The sequence below is a fragment of the Erpetoichthys calabaricus genome, chromosome 1 (genome assembly GCF_900747795.2).
Source record: "Erpetoichthys calabaricus chromosome 1, fErpCal1.3, whole genome shotgun sequence".
NCBI classification, from domain to species: Eukaryota; Metazoa; Chordata; class Cladistia; order Polypteriformes; family Polypteridae; genus Erpetoichthys; species Erpetoichthys calabaricus.
In genome coordinates this window covers 58,681,288-58,697,373 of record NC_041394.2, presented here as the reverse complement: position 1 = coordinate 58,697,373, position 16,086 = coordinate 58,681,288, and the positions used below count along the sequence as shown (strand labels likewise).

The 16,086-nt window shown below is 35.9% G+C and overlaps 1 protein-coding gene across 4 annotated transcripts in view; it reads right to left on the bottom strand.

Annotated features, from left to right (window-relative positions):
- LOC114650601 (large proline-rich protein BAG6-like) overlaps positions 1-16,086 on the bottom strand; it is a 119,008-nt gene that overhangs the window by 31,484 nt on the left and 71,438 nt on the right. For 3 of the 4 annotated variants that reach the window (XM_028800361.2, XM_051934617.1, XM_028800353.2), the window contains 6 exons: positions 13,350-13,564; positions 13,129-13,258; positions 10,296-10,493; positions 3,589-3,877; positions 1,199-1,264; positions 234-484 (listed from right to left, as the gene is read on the bottom strand). In XM_028800361.2, the coding sequence (XP_028656194.1) occupies positions 234-484; positions 1,199-1,264; positions 3,589-3,877; positions 10,296-10,493; positions 13,129-13,258; positions 13,350-13,564 (1,149 nt within the window). The remainder of the gene's footprint in view (positions 1-233; positions 485-1,198; positions 1,265-3,588; positions 3,878-10,295; positions 10,494-13,128; positions 13,259-13,349; positions 13,565-16,086) is intronic. The other variant, XM_051934613.1, reaches the window with a different exon arrangement.

The window sequence follows — 16,086 nt, the reverse complement described above, 5'->3', positions numbered from 1 at the left end:
GAATGATGGAGTGAAGGGGTACGGGTGGTATGCAGCCAGAAGTTGCAAGCAGAGGTTAAACGTTGTGACAGCTATCCGTTGCCTACCTCATCGCTCCGACATACTGAGGAGTACATTGCACGTTGTTTAATTCAGATTGTTTGAGAGTTATTACAGAATATTCGGGGCCTCTTTCGAGTGAATATTCCGGTATAACATGAAATACACAATACTTCTTTTTCAATCCTATATACCTGAGAACCAAGTTGTCCTGGCTGAGCTGTCTGAGGTGGCCTCAGGTTTATTGTTGGAGGCCTCTGAGTTGCATTTGGGGGTCGTTGAGCAAAGGACGGCCGAGTAATGACAACACGAGCTTGAGGAGGTTGAAATCCTGGAACTGGCTGACCACCTGTTGTCATAGAAACTGCCTGCTGAGTTATTTGATGAACTATTGCCTGCATGAATTCAGCAGGGAGTCCTGGAATTTGCATCTGTGGTGCACTACCTAAAGTATAAAAAAAAAAAAAAAAAAAAATACAACTTAATTACAACTTAACTGCACAGACACAGGGCAGGACAAACACAAAATTTATTTGGTTTCCATGTTCTATGAAATGGTAAACACATTGATAAAACATATTAGAATTTAATGAGCTGGGTAAACTGCTGTAAGCCTGCAGCTGACTTATTACCAGAGTACAAACAAAGCTAAATCATTCACATTTCCTAGTGGGAAGTGAGTTTTTCAGCAGCAATTGAACAGCTTAACATGAAGAAAACTAAGGTCGTCGAGGGGCCCATTAAGAGTCTAGATCTTAACTGCACTGAAAACATGGCACAGCTTGAGGAAATTTCTCAAGATGAATGGGCAAATCTAGTTCCATCACTCTGTCCAAAGTTTAAAAAGGCTTAGCCAAAAAGACTACCTGCTGTAATAGAAGCAGGTGGGGGTTCATTTAAGTTTCTGGAATTTTGTGTTTTTTAATGGTTTTCTTTTTTTTTTGGACAAAACCTTGAATAAGATATTTTATAAATCCCTATTTGTGACAATTATTTGCATGAAAAAGGGGCTGAAGGCTAAATGCTTTAAGTCAAGAATAATAAATACAAGAAGCCTATTCAATAAAAAAAAAAAAGTTGCTAAAATCTTGTTAATTATATTAGAGCTATTTAATTTCATACAGTATGTATTTTAGAAGAGAACAGTAATGTTTTTTACCTCCATTTTGCCCAGAGGGTACAGAAGGTGCTGTGCCGGTGCCAGCTGAACCTGGGCCAGAATCTACTAGGGAAGAAAGTTCAGATAAACAAAGGCTGTTATGCAAAATTAAAAGAACAAAAGGTAAAATGTAGAAGACAGACATTCATTATCAATAGCTTTACATACTTTTTTTCAAATTTATCAAAAATTGAAGATAGGTGATTGCATTAAAAAAAATTGCATTTTTTTTTAGAATATTGGTAACAAAATGTATTTTAACTTCATTAAGGTAAATAAATGTAAGGGAAATGAATGCTAAAACTGGAGTGGTTTCTCTGATCTTTTTAAGTCCAATGTTGTAGGCTTTAACAGTATTTTACACTTATATTGTGAATGGAATGGTAGAACTATTCAGCTGAAAAATACATCATCAGGTGTTCTTCTATGCTTATGGTTTAACACTGATATCTTCTTAAATTATAAAACGTAAAAGAAATTAAGGCATGATAAAAGCCAAACAGGTACTAAAAAGTAATGCTTTAATGATACTGAAAAAATTTTACGATTATATTGCTAGATATTATGATGTAGTATGACTTGCAATTAAGAAAAAAATACATTCTAAAATGTGACCTGTTGTAGATGATTAGGATAGAAACAATAGGAAGGCATTTTGTCCTTTTCAAAAGTTAAGGCTTCTAGCATTTCATGTACAGTGATCCCTCGCTATATCGCGCTTCGTCTTTCGCGGCTTCACTCCATCGCGGATTTTAAATGTAAGCATATGTGAATATATATCGCGGATTTTTCACTGCTTCGCGGATGTCTGCGGTCTACAGTATGTGTGCTTCCTCAGTTGATTTGCCCATTTCAATTCAAACAAGGGACGCATTTGAATTCAAACAAGGGACACTATTGGTGGATGGCTGAGAAGCTACCCAATCAGAGCACGCGGTTAAGTTCCTGTGTGCTGCTGATTGGCTCAGCGACGGAGTGCTGCATTAACCAGGAAGTCTAATCTCACTCATTCAGCATTAACGTGCCCAAGCGCCAACAGAAGATGCAAATGATTGCAGAAAAGGTAAAAGTTTTGGATATGTTGAGGGAAGGAAACAGCTACACCACTGCAGGACACCATTACAGCATAAATGAGTCCACGATTCTTTTTATTTAAAAAGGAGGAAAAGCATATAAGATCTACGGCCGCAGTGTCCTTTAACCAGGGCGCAAAACGAGTTGCAAGTGGATGTGATAAGGCAGTAGTCTGGATGGAATCTGCTTTAGGGATTTGGTTTGAAGAGTGATGGAAGAAGAACAACGGCGGTGCTAAACAGTCGCCTGAAGAGGCTCCTTTAGAAGAGCTGTAACGCTATCCTTTGTTGTGCAGTAAAATTAAACTCATCGTTATCGGACAAGTCGTCGTGTCATTGTTGGTGAGTAACCATAATTAATTATTTACGTACAGTACTTATTACATGTACATAGTTTAGTGTCACTGTACACACATTTTACTGTATACAATTTTTCTTGCATTGTACGTATTTATTACTGGTGGCCTGTCTGTCGTAATGGCTGTAACATATGTGATATCGGAGATGCTCGATATCTTTAAAATAATATTTAGGTTTTACTGTATGTAAACTGTGTTTACATACATAATTTCAACGAATCTTACCTAATATCTAAGAGAATACAAAGGGTTTATGCTGTCTAATTGTGCGTGAAATGTTTATAATAGTGTGGGAGAGTTTATAAGGGCTGAAAATACATAAAAATAACCATATAAACATATGGTTTCTACTTCGCGGATTTTCTTATTTCGTGGGTGGCTCTGGAACGCAACCCCCGCAATGGAGGAGGGATTACTGTATTATAACTTAAACCTTCCACACTGAATGGCAAGAAATTGCACAAGTATAACTGTATAACAGTAGTTAAAAAAAAAAAAAACAAAAAAAAAAAACAACCTGTTAGATGAAATTGTGTGAAACTGTGCATGTTGCAGGGTTGAAAACCAAAGTTACAACAGAAAGGTGTATATGTACTACTTACATGAACAACATGACAATATTATTATAATACATATTATACTAAACAAAACCAGTCATCTCTACCACATACTCGTAATAATTTATAAATAATCTACAATATGGTAACCACTATGCCAGTCTGTTACAACTAACCAAAAACAATCTCATGCTGCTTCCACATGAGTTAGGATTAGACTAATAAAAAACAGACACCGGTTAAACAATTTATATTACTTATCATTATAAAGTGTAGACATTTTACATAAAACAGCCTGAGAAAAAATGTATTGTAATGATTTTAACTGAATTAGGATTTGTTAAACAGTGTCAAGCATAAATTCAGATGCAAAATAAGCCAACACACACATAAAGACTCACCATCAATGTTCATTTGCATCATTACCATTGGCTCCATAGTTTGGTGAGTAATGCGAATCACTCTTGAATGGTTGGGCGGAGCCTGTGACTGTGTAGCTGATGTGTGTGGCTGAGTGGTTGGTACATGTGTTCCCAAGGGATGGGCCTGAGCTTGACTGGAAGGTGCTTGTGAGCCAGCAGCATCCTGAGGCTCACTGCTTTCTGTGCTGGTTGGGGCTGATCCTGGGGCTGCATGACCATCAGACTGCCTGCCATTGGCAGACATTGATAAAGTAGTACCCACATTAATCTGTTGGAGCAAAGATTAAAAAGATAACAGCATATTCATAATTTCATTTTCAGGGAGAAGGATCATCATTTGTCCCTTCAAACTATATTCAAAAGGATTTAGCATACTCTTAATAAATTAATGTTTTTGAATATATTAATTAAAATAAGGATGATTAAGTTCGGTAAACTTTTTTAAACCCAGAAAAATTACAGATGTCCTATCTACATGTATTTTATTAGTGATGCATGGAATCGATAGGCTAGGGTAAGCGGCTTATTATTGTATGCCTGTTTTTCACAGATGTACTAAATAATGTAAACCTGTATACTTAGGCACCCAATGTTTAGTTTTTGGTACTTTGTGTCTTTAAATTACTGTAGTTAGAAACTGTACAATGGCATAGCATTCAGGGTTATAGTTACACGATTTGAAAGATAGGAGCATTTTTTGTTACTTCAAAAACTCATCTCATTTTTGTTTTTTAAATATGATGCAAAAATGGCATTGATTGATGTCCTACTGCTAGTTGTGAAGTGTCTGTGACTAATTGCAAATCAAATTTTTTAAAGTGCAACATTTTTGAAAGAAGAACCCAATGAAGAGTTAAAACGTCTTTTGAAGCATCAAAGTAAAATTTGTGTGTGCTTCAGACTATAAGTCAGAGCAGGTCTGGAACTATGCCAATAAATTACAGTGTCAGGAATAATAATAAATCACTTGTGAGGATATTTTTAGTAAGCAACACTTACTGTACATAATGCCTTTCCCCTAAAAGTCATTTCCTAGATGATTTTTTTAAAACGTTGTTTTGAAATGTATTAACTACATCAGATCAAGGAGTTTACAGCTTTGCCAGTTCAGAGCCTTTTTAAAAGAAATTGAGTCAGCTAATGGTGATGTATTTACTGAGGTGTGCTGGCTCAGCAGAGAAAATATCCTGAAGAGATTTTTTATGTTGAGAACAGCGGTGAAAAATTTCATGGCAGAGTCGATGTTCCCAATTTGGAAAATCCACAATGGGTCATGGACCTTGCTTTCTTAGTGGGCATCAAGGTTATTATAGTTTTGCCTTTTTATATTAGTTTTTATTTCTATATTTTTTCTGACCTTACTTGGAAATTCAGTTTAGTTTTAGTTTTCCTTCATCATGTATTTTTAGTTTTAGTTTAGTTTTTCACAAAGACATTTCTATTTTATTTTTATATATATTAGTTTCAGTTTTAGTTTTAGTAATTATGGCATGGAACGCCTACGGAGTTAGTTTTGTGTCACAATCAGACAGAACTGTATACTTGACAGATTTGGATATGAGTTTAACGTTAGTGGAAGCTTACTGCACTGCCTGGTTTACTATCTGGTTTCGTTTTTGTCTGATAAAAACAAGCATAATCAAAACTAGACACTGAATATGAACAATTTTATAATTTTTAAAATATTTTCACATGAAAATCACAGGGGTTTAGGAAAAACAGGCCTCTTAGACTTGGATGAGTGTGCAGACCCCACCTACAGTGGGGCAAAAAAGTATTTAGTCAGCCACTAATTGTGCAAGTTCTCCCACTTAAAAAGATGAGAGAGGCCTGTAATTGTCATCATAGGTATACCTCAACTATGAGAGACAAAATGAGAAAAAAAAATAAAGAAAATCACATTGTCTGATTTTAAAGAATTTATTTTCAAATTACGGTGGAAAATAAGTATTTGGTCACCTACAAACAAGCAAGATTTCTGGCTCTCACAGACCTGTAACTTCTTCTGTAAGAGGCTCCTCTGTCCTCCACTCGTTACCTGTATTAATGGCACCTGTTTGAACTCGTTATCAATATAAAAGACACCTGTCCACAACCTCAAACAGTCACACTCCAAACTCCACTATGGCCAAGACCAAAGAGCTGTCAAAGGACACCAGAAACAAAATTGTAGACCTGCACCAGGCTGGGGAGACTGAATCTGCAATAGGTAAGCAGCTTGGTGTGAAGAAATCAACTGTTGGAGCAATTATTAGAAAATGGAAGACATACAAGACCACTGATAATCTCCTTCGATCTGGGGCTCCACGCAAGATCTCACCCCGTGGGGTCAAAATGATCACAAGAACGGTGAGCAAAAATCCCAGAAACACACGGGGGGACCTAGTGAAAGACCTGCAGAGAGCTGGGACCAAAGTAACAAAGGCTACCATCAGTAACACACTACACTGCCAGGGACTCAAATCCTGCAGTGCCAGACGTGTCCTCCTGCTTAAGCCAGTACATGTGCAGGCCCGTCTGAAGTTTGCTAGAGAGCATTTGGATGATCCAGAAGAGGATTGGGAGAATGTCATATGGTCAGATGAAACCAAAATACAACTTTTTGGTAAAAATTCTACTCGTCATGTTTGGAGGAGAAAGAATGCTGAGTTGCATCCAAAGAACACCATACCTACTGTAAAGCATGGGGGTGGAAACATCATGCTTTGGGGCTGTTCTTCTGCAAAGGGACCAGGACGACTGATCCGTGTAAAGGAATGGGGCCATGTATCGTCAGATTTTGAGTGAAAACCTCCTTCCATCAGCAAGGGCATTGAAGATGAAATGTGGCCGACTCTTTCAGCATGACAATGATCCCAAACACACCGCCCGGGTAACGAAGGAGTGGCTTCGTAAGAAGCATTTCAAGGTCCTGGAGTGGCCGCGCCAGTCTCCAGATCTCAACCCCACAGAAAATCTTTGGAGGGAGTTAAAAATCCGTGTTGCTCAGCGACAGCCCCAGAACATCACTGCTCTAGAGGAGATCTGCATGGAGGAATGGGCCAAAATACCAGCAACAGTGTGTGAAAACCTTGTGAAGACTTACAGAAAACGTTTGACCTCTGTCATTGCCAACAAAGGGTATATAACAAAGTATTGAGATGAACTTTTGTTATTGACCAAATACTTTTTTTCCACCATAATTTGCAAATAAATTCTTCAAAAATCAGACAGTGTGATTTTCTGGATTTTTTTTTCTCATTTTGTTTCTCATAGTTGAGGTATACCTATGATGAAAATTACAGGCCCCTCATCTTTTTAAGTGGAAGAACTTGCACAATTGGTGGCTGACTAAATACTTTTTTGCCCCACTGTAGCTGTATTGAGGGAAACAAAGTACAGTAAGCATGTAGTGTCAAGGTTAGGGGCAGTGAGTCTTGAATAGACCACCATAAAGGACAGTAAACCCATAATGAGCAGTGCAAGAGCAGGTAATAGGAGTACAGACAGGCATAAAACAACAGAGACAGCGTCTGAGATTAAGAACAACATATACATTATCTAAACCTGTTTATCCAGATTAGGATCACAGGAAACCTGGAGCCTACCACAGCAGGTTTGGATGCAAAGCAGGAAAAATCCCTTGTATGCAATATGTATGATGAGGCTGATGAAAAGAATATGATATTTCAACTATCTATTTTGAGAGAGAGAGAAAAACATTGAAAAAAGGGAGACAAATATTTTAAAATATAATTTAAAATATAATTCTGCTAATGGATTACTTTCATAATATCAGGTATTTTGAGTTGTGAATATGAACTAAAAAAGATAAATTAATAAATATGGAATAAATACAAAAAACCATTAGTATGTTTAGTTTTTCATCACTTGTCAGACTCTTTACCTTTGTTTGTATCGCTTTTTTGTTAAACGATGTTTTTAAAGCAAAAGTGATTGGTCAGCAACAATATGCTGATCTTGTATGATGACCTAGTCAGTCTCTTGATCAGTGCCATTTTATTTTCAAAAACCGGGAGTGCTCTCCCCTAGACTTTCTTGTATACTCAGATATGGGGATGGATATTTGAGGAGTAAACCGCAAGACAATGATTATATTTTTAAATTATCAACCTTAAGCAACCATCAACAACAAATCAAATGAATAATATATTGAGCAATTATTATAAAAGTAAAGTAGAAAAATCGGACTCTGCAGCTGTAAAAAAAAAAAAAAAAATCGAGTATGTGTTCAGGTAAAGTACCACTTCCAGGTGATTGATTTGGCCCAAAAGTTAATACAGATCTATAATTGTGGTGTAACAACCAAATGCCGAATTTCATCCATCTATCTAGTTGCGTTTTTGAGTTATCGTGTTTACACAGACACACACATGCGCGCACACACACAATTCCAAAAAACAGTATTGTTGGGCACTGGTTAGTCTATAACATCAAGATTCATCAAAATTTCGAGGTCGAATTTTTTCATGATTACTATACTTTCGTATATGAGAAAGTAAAAACGATTTCTCCTGTGCGAAGTGGCAGGTGAATTGCTGTCAACAAAAACCAGACACCTGAGAAATAAACTGAAACGTTACTCACTCGTGATTTTTCTGTCCATATGGTAAACGTTTTGATAACCACCACATTCTGATTTCAGCTGTTTGAATTACATCTTGACAAGCACAAGGAAAGGTGGCACGCAAATCGCTTTCTATTTCCCACGCACTTATTTCTTTATGCACCTGCACTCAGCTTGCTCTGTCACCGCAAATGCTGTGTGAACAGTCGCCCTCCGTCACCAGCCGCCGTTCACTGGATGAAAATGTGCGGGCGGCTCGTGGTGGATGACTTTGTTTTAGAGTTAAAACTTACAAGGGTTAAAGACTAACGGCAAGAATATTCAGTCAAAAACGAAAACTAAAAATATTTTAGTAAATTATTTTATTTCAGTCTTACCAGCTACTTTAATAGTTTCGTTTAGTTTTAGTTTTTCATTTCTGTTAATTATTTTATTTCAGTTTACGAAAATATTTTTTTAATAATAGTTTCAGTTTTGATTTTAGTTTTCGTTAACTATAATAACCTTGGTGGGCATTACACAGGAGCTGAACATACTTAACTTGAAGCTCCAGGGCCGTGATCAGCTCATCACAGTAGCTTATGAAAGTGCAAAAGCCTTCACCACATAATTGAAATTATGGAGAACACAGCTTTCTGCCAAAAATTTCACACGTTTCCCAACATGTAGATCTCTTGTGGAGGATGGCACAGCATTCAGGAGTGATACATATACATCTGCTATTGAAAACCTACTGCAGGAATTTCATCACCATTTTGCTGACTGTAGGTCACACCGCAACACCTTGCAGCTGTTTGCAGACCCCTTTTCAGCAGATGTGGAGAGTGTTCCAAATGAAACTGATCAACTTGCAGTGCAATGGTCAGCTTAACTCGAAGTTCAGGGAGGCACAGGAAAAAGCAGACATGACTGGACAGTTTGAGAGAATTAACTCCATCCTTTCCAGAGATGTCCAAAGTATTCAGTCAGGTAATGTGCCTTTTTGGAAGCACATATCTGTATGAGAAACTTTAGCTTTAATGAGATTTAATAAATGCAAGTACAGATGTAGGTTTACTGATGCTAATCTTGAAGCTGTACAGAGTTTACACTGTAAATAAACTCCATTAGGGCAAATGTGGCAAGGCTGTGTGAGCAGAATCGCTGCCAGGTTTCTGCACAGAAATAGAATATAAGTTCAAATGTATTCAGGTGTTGCATGTGTTAGGTTAATGCAAAGTTTTGTTAATTTAATTTAAAAAAATTGCACATTTAAGAGTAAGGTATTTAGAGTACAGTTTGCTTTTTGAAAAAAATATGTTAGTAATGATAGTAAAAATAGATTTAAAGAATATCATCTCTCTTGCTACCAATAGTAGCCTGAAGCCAATTTGAATTTGACACCTATGCTTTAAATAATACAAAAAACTGCTGCATTTTAAAGACATATTTGGTTGTTTATGTTTCTCATTTTTAATGGAGTTTCTCATTTAAAACCAAGTTATTAAAATCTTTGTGGGCATGCTGTGAGAGGTTGTGTGCTTGGGCTGTTTCAGCTAGCATCTCAAAAATCAAAAGCCAGCTTCCAACCATGAAGACTCAAAATTTAATACCTCAAACCTTGTTTTAGACAAAGCAGGTTCAAATAATAAGTAATGGTATCTGAAATGAATAAAAAGGACCGAAATGAAATGAATAATGCATTCACATTGAACATAACGCATTCCAGCCTATCGGCACACTAAGGTACCTCAAAATCATAAATTGGATTAACTGACACAAAAAACAGATGCATAGGAAACTACTAATTACAGTTTGTAACTTCAGGTCTGTGTCAAGTTTACACTTTCTAATCACTGTGTATAATACTAATTTTAGCTTGTCTTATTAATCAATCATCAACCAGAAAGTTGCTTTGAAATTGGCAAGTGAATTCAGAATACAAAAATAAAAATAGATTGGTGCAACTCTACATTTTACTGTAATATAATAAATTGTAACACATGCAACTGATGACTATCAGAGCATTATTTATAACTTTCAATTATTTAATTAGCATAATTAAAGTTAAAAAGAATTTTTGCACTACAAAGCTACATATAGAATATACAAAGATGCATCACTCAAACAGAACACTGACCTGAATGGGAATGGCAGCTTGCTGCAGCAGTACTGGAGATGCATAGTGAGACATTGGTCGCACTACATGTAGATGTCGTGGAGCTGCTGCAGATAGATTGCAGCGGAGGTCTGATAAAGCTACAAAAGCATTTCCCAATAAACGTAAAGCCTCCCCAACTAAGTTCATAATACGTTGATCTTCTTCACGTTCCTGTGTCTAAAATAATAAGCAAATCATAAAATGGACTCATGTAATTAAATGCTTAAATCCATGATGACAGAATCAAAATCTTCAAGCCAACTAGACAAAACATTATTTAACAAGTTTGTTTTCAACAGAATGGATTGCAAAATTACTAACTGTTATAATGCATCACATAAATACAAAGGTCATACCAGTAAAATTTCACAGTACTCAATGTCCATTTAATACATGGCAAAAACGAAAGTCCCATTTAACATATTCTCCCTTACTTTAAAAAAAAAATGCCTTTTATTAAAAGTAAAAGTTTACAATATTGGGCTTTTATTTTGTACAACAATATAAAACAAATACTAACAGTAGCAGCAGTGTAAAATGGCATTATAGACTTTACATAGTTACTGAACTATCATTTAAGTAAACGAGTACTGACAGTCAAACATCAAAACACAATGGCCTTTCCATTACTTTACTTTACATAGTGTCATTAAAAAATAAACATATGTATAAAAATAACTAAATAATTACATTATAAACTGTCACAATAATCAGCATGTGGTACTCACTAATGTGAACACGTCAGAATGTGCCACACCAGAAACTTAACCATAATTTTTTTTTTTTTTTTTTTTAAGTTTTTAGGTTCAGAAGAACAGATTTTAAAATGACACAAGTAAAATTCAGAGAGACAGATGTTAGAAATGGTTAACATAGCCATCTCTACATATATGTATATTTATTTCTCTCTCTCTCTCTCTCTGCATTATCTGAGGCAAACCTGCAAGTCTTATTATACTACTTTTCTTGTAATTCATAAAAAGCTTTGCCATGAATTCTGTACCAAATGCATAAATGCTTTACTTTTTAACTTCAACTGTACCAGTCGAGCGGTTGAGGAGGAGGTATCCCCTACCCAACTGGACCCCTTGGCTAGTATCAGTGTGTTATCAGTACTGATCATGTACACATGCTCTGTTGTTTCACTATGTGATGACAAGGACTGCAGAGAAATTCAAAACACATGGTTTCTCCTACAGATGGTCTAAATGCTATCGAAACAGCACTGGAAGACACCACATTATAATGCTGAAGCGACTTCGGAAAATTGTGGAAATAAGGAGCACTAAATTAATAGGGTATTAAAGGAGGCTTAAAAGTGATACTGTACCATATAATTTGACAAAATCTTTTATATCTTTAATTTATTAAATTCTAAATAGACACAGACATTCGTTTTATCTGAGTTTTCAATCAAATGAGGTAGCATCGGTAAACATAGTATCACCAGCTGGTGATATCTATGAATCAGATTTCAAGCAGTCACTGCATGCAAGAGAAATACAACAAAGTAATAAATGACTGTTTTAATATACCTTCCATTGTAAAATTATTGTGCCCTAAAATGGGGACCATGTATAAAAAGTGTTGTAATTTCTACATGGTGTGACCAGAATGAGCATAAATACACTTAGATGAAAGTCTACACAATGTGCACTTTAATCACATCTGCATTGTTTCATTTGAAATTTTAAATTGTGGAGAAGAGGAATAAATCAAGGAAAAATTTGGCTTTGTCTTAAACATTATGGACGGTACTGCACATTTTTGAATAATTTTAGCTAGACCTAAACAGTTACAGTCATGTGCTTTGTCATATTTTACTTCAGCAATTCCAAAATACCAAATAACAAAAAATACAAAACCATAGCTTCCATCATACTGGCTGTTGTTTAAACAATTACATGATTATGATAATACCAAGAATCTGCAATAAAATGTACTTTTATCTCAGTTTTGTTGTCATAAACATACCTCACAAACATGGAAATGCAAGGCTTTGCAATTTTAGAATGGACCATTCAGAAAAATGTAAGCCTATCACATTTTTTGTAGTGTCCCATAGGCCACCACTGCAAGCTGCTCTGCAAGACACTTTATTTATAATACTCCACATAACATCACAAGTTTCTAGGTGAAATTTAATCATTAACAAACGCAATTTACAGCTGTCATTTACATAAAAAGGCAATAAAAGGGAATTATATTGAAATGTCTTATTAATTACTGCCATTGCCAAAATTAATGCCAGTTATCAATTAGAATTTGGTTAGAAGATATAAACCATGGAAAACAAAATCAGTTTAATAAACCATTCTAACCCAACAGCATCAACATGATTGCTTTATTTCAATGCATCAAAGTGTTAATTACGCATAAATATTTAAAAATCTGTTGCAATCGAAATGCATAAATATATATATATTCTTTTTAAATCTGCAGTCTTGAAACTAGAAACATACTCAACTGCCCACTTAAACAAGCTGTAGTCAGACCACAGTGTCAACAGCTCCCCCTCTCTCTCTCTCTAGTAAAAGCCAGACCTTTACCTGACAATTAGAAAGCTTGTTACACAGGAATAATTTAAAACAAGAATGCTGGTCTTCAGCTGGCTACTAGCTATTTAGTGTTCTCATTTATCTTGGCACTGGCAATGGTCTCCAATCCATCCATACATTTTCCAAACCTACTTATCCTAGGCAGGGAAAGCTGCAGCAAGCATTGCAATGATGATCTAAGCAAGTAAGAAACTGAACCCACACTAACCTTTGATGGACAAAAATTAAAAATAATAAAATACAATTTTACTTACATTATTGTTATAATCTGAGGTGGTGGCAGAACTAAGAATTTCCTGAGTCCGATGAATAAATGGCTGCAATCGATCTTCCACTCTGCGTAGTTCAAACAAAACCTCAAGGAATTCTGCTGGGGAAGGATGGCTGAACAAGACAGTAAGTTAAAAATGTATAAATATAAAACATAACTATAGTGTAATTCTTTTCATTGTGAAAACAACAAAATTTTTTTTACTTGGGCCGGGGATTGGGAGAGCTCCCAGATCCTTCTGTCTGTGTGGAAGATGAGGAAGAGGTGGTTGCAGTGGAGGAGGAAGCAGCAGTTGATGTGTCCATTGGCTCAGCTGCTCCTTCAACAGTGGAACCCAATGAACGGGACTGCTGTGTTTGTGCAGAAGGGTTTTCAGGGAAATGTGCTTCAGCTTCCTGGGAAGAGCCATTAGCACGGCCCTGTTCAGAATGATATATGGATACACAGTGGACACTTATTATACAGCCACAGAAATAAAAAAAAAAAAAAAAAATCATTGTCTTAGTCAATTAAGTACAAAAGAATGCTAGCAAATCCTTCCTTTGAATACTGCTAGACTAGATGCTGAATGAGGATTTCAGGTGTTAATATTTGAAAATTTGATATTGATGTTATCATTAATTACACTAGCATGAATCTCTATAAATGTAATTTATATTTGTATTTAATTCATTCAATGAACAATTATCAAAACAAAGTTGCAGAACAAAAATACACTTAAAACAGACAATTATTTATGACAAAGAAAAAGTAAAGAAGCCTTTATCTTTGCTGTGCCCTCAATAGTTCAAATGAAGTAACTGGCTTACTTAATTGAATTAAGGAAAACCTGGTAATGGATATCATTTTACCTTTATACTGCATTTTTAATCAATTATTGATCAGGGCATACAGAATAGATGGTGTTTTTCTGACATATTCAAAAAAAAAAAAAAAAAAAAAAAAAAAATACAAACCACCCTTATCTGCCCACAGAGGTGTTCAAACATAAATAAACTGTACATTCCAGAGGAGGGTTGCATCAGGTTAACAAACTCCACCTAAAACGGCTGCTGATTACAACAGACAAAAATGATTTCCAAACCATTCAATGGTAGCCTGAATGTCCATTTTCAAATTAAAGCTGGTCTTTTTAGGGGAAAGGACATGAGAATTAAGAGCACACTTAAAACTTTCTGGGCAAGACCGAACAAATTTCTGTTGCTTTTGTGTAATAAATAACTGCAGGAAGCCATCTTACAGCATTTCATATTTGTATACTGAAAATTATGCTAAAAATAGCACTACTTTTCAGAATTTTCTTACAGTAATGTGTATGCATATATTTTTGGCCACTCAACACATTTAGCAGTATTTCTATATTTGATGTCATAAGTATTCATTTCCCTTGCTTTGTAATACCTAAATTACTTCTGTTTTCTCCAAGACACAGTTACATAACTAGAGTCTAATTGACTGCACGAGGTGTTTCACGTATGTTCACCTGTGTCTGGGACCTTCTTCAGTTAATCTGTGTATTTCTAAAAAAAGAAAAACACGACACCACGAAGAACAAGGAAAATACCAAGCAGATTTAAGACAAGTTTTAAAAAAAAAATAAAAAAATATCAGTCACGGAAAAGATGGAGGAAAATTTCCCAGGTACCAAATATATCTGGAAGCATACCGAATTTGATTATTAAAAATTGGTAATCATTTTTCTGCCCAGAACTGTATACCTTTCAAAACAAGCCAGTGCAGGACAAAGTGAGAACTGCCAATTTTACTAGGCCTTGGTGGCACACCAGGGGCCTCATGCATAACGGCGTGCGTAGAATTCGCACTATAACATGACGTAAGCACAAAAGCCGAAATGTGCTTACACACAGAAAAATCCAGATGCAGGAATCTGTGCGTTCGCCAACTTCCGCTACATAAATCCCGCTCAGCATGGAAATAAACGCACGTGCACGCGCTTGCTGTCCTGCCCCAACTCCTCCCAGAATTACGCCTCCTTCAATATGCAAATCAATATAAATAGCCCTTAAGCCCAGTGTTCTGTGAAAAGGCAATGGCAAAAGTACGAGGGAAAAATAGAATTTCAGCGAATACCAAATGGAGGCAAAGAAAAACGTACTATTTGTTGGTTTAAACAGTTATATAAGCAACAAAAGGAAGTTCATCGAGTGACACAGCGTGTCGGAGAAACTCGAAAGCTCAAGTTCACAAAGTCGCACAGTGCCCAAAATAAAAAAGTTGTCACATATCAAAGTTGGCATGAAAAGGAGACTCGTAGCTCACCACCTGAGTGTCATATGAAAGCTTATTAGGGTACAGCGAAAGAAAAGGCACACAGTGATTAATAAAGCACGAAATATCAACTTTAATCTTGAAATTTCCACTTTAATCACGTAGTTTATTTTGTCATTAAAGTAGAACATCATAAACTTCATCTTAAAATCGTTTAATTTACTAGTTTCTCAAATCCCATCGTAACTAAAGTAACACGTTAAATGCTTTGTTTTGTATTTGATCTTCTATGTGCTCTATGTGCCTGAATCACTACGTGATCTTCCTCCGACAGGACACAGAATCCATTACATTCGTAATATTACAGCTCTCTGAATAATTAAAAAACTGAGAAGTATACGTGATATCATTTTCATGAGTTAAAGCATGTTATTAAACATGGGAACACGGTGGCGCAGTGATTGTTCATGTCTTACAGCAAGATGCTTGCTGCGCCATGCGTGACCTTTAATGAAATGCTTTATTACAGAAGTACTGTCTCTTTCAAATGTACTAACCTCCAATTCCTGTCCTTACTTTTCTTTCTCCAAATACCCAATCGCCATACAATCAGCTCTGTAACAGACATTAAGCCATCTGTAAGCTTAGAACGCTGATTCTTCAAAACTTTTAAGGAACATCGAAATATCTTCGTAATGTTTAATTATTCTAT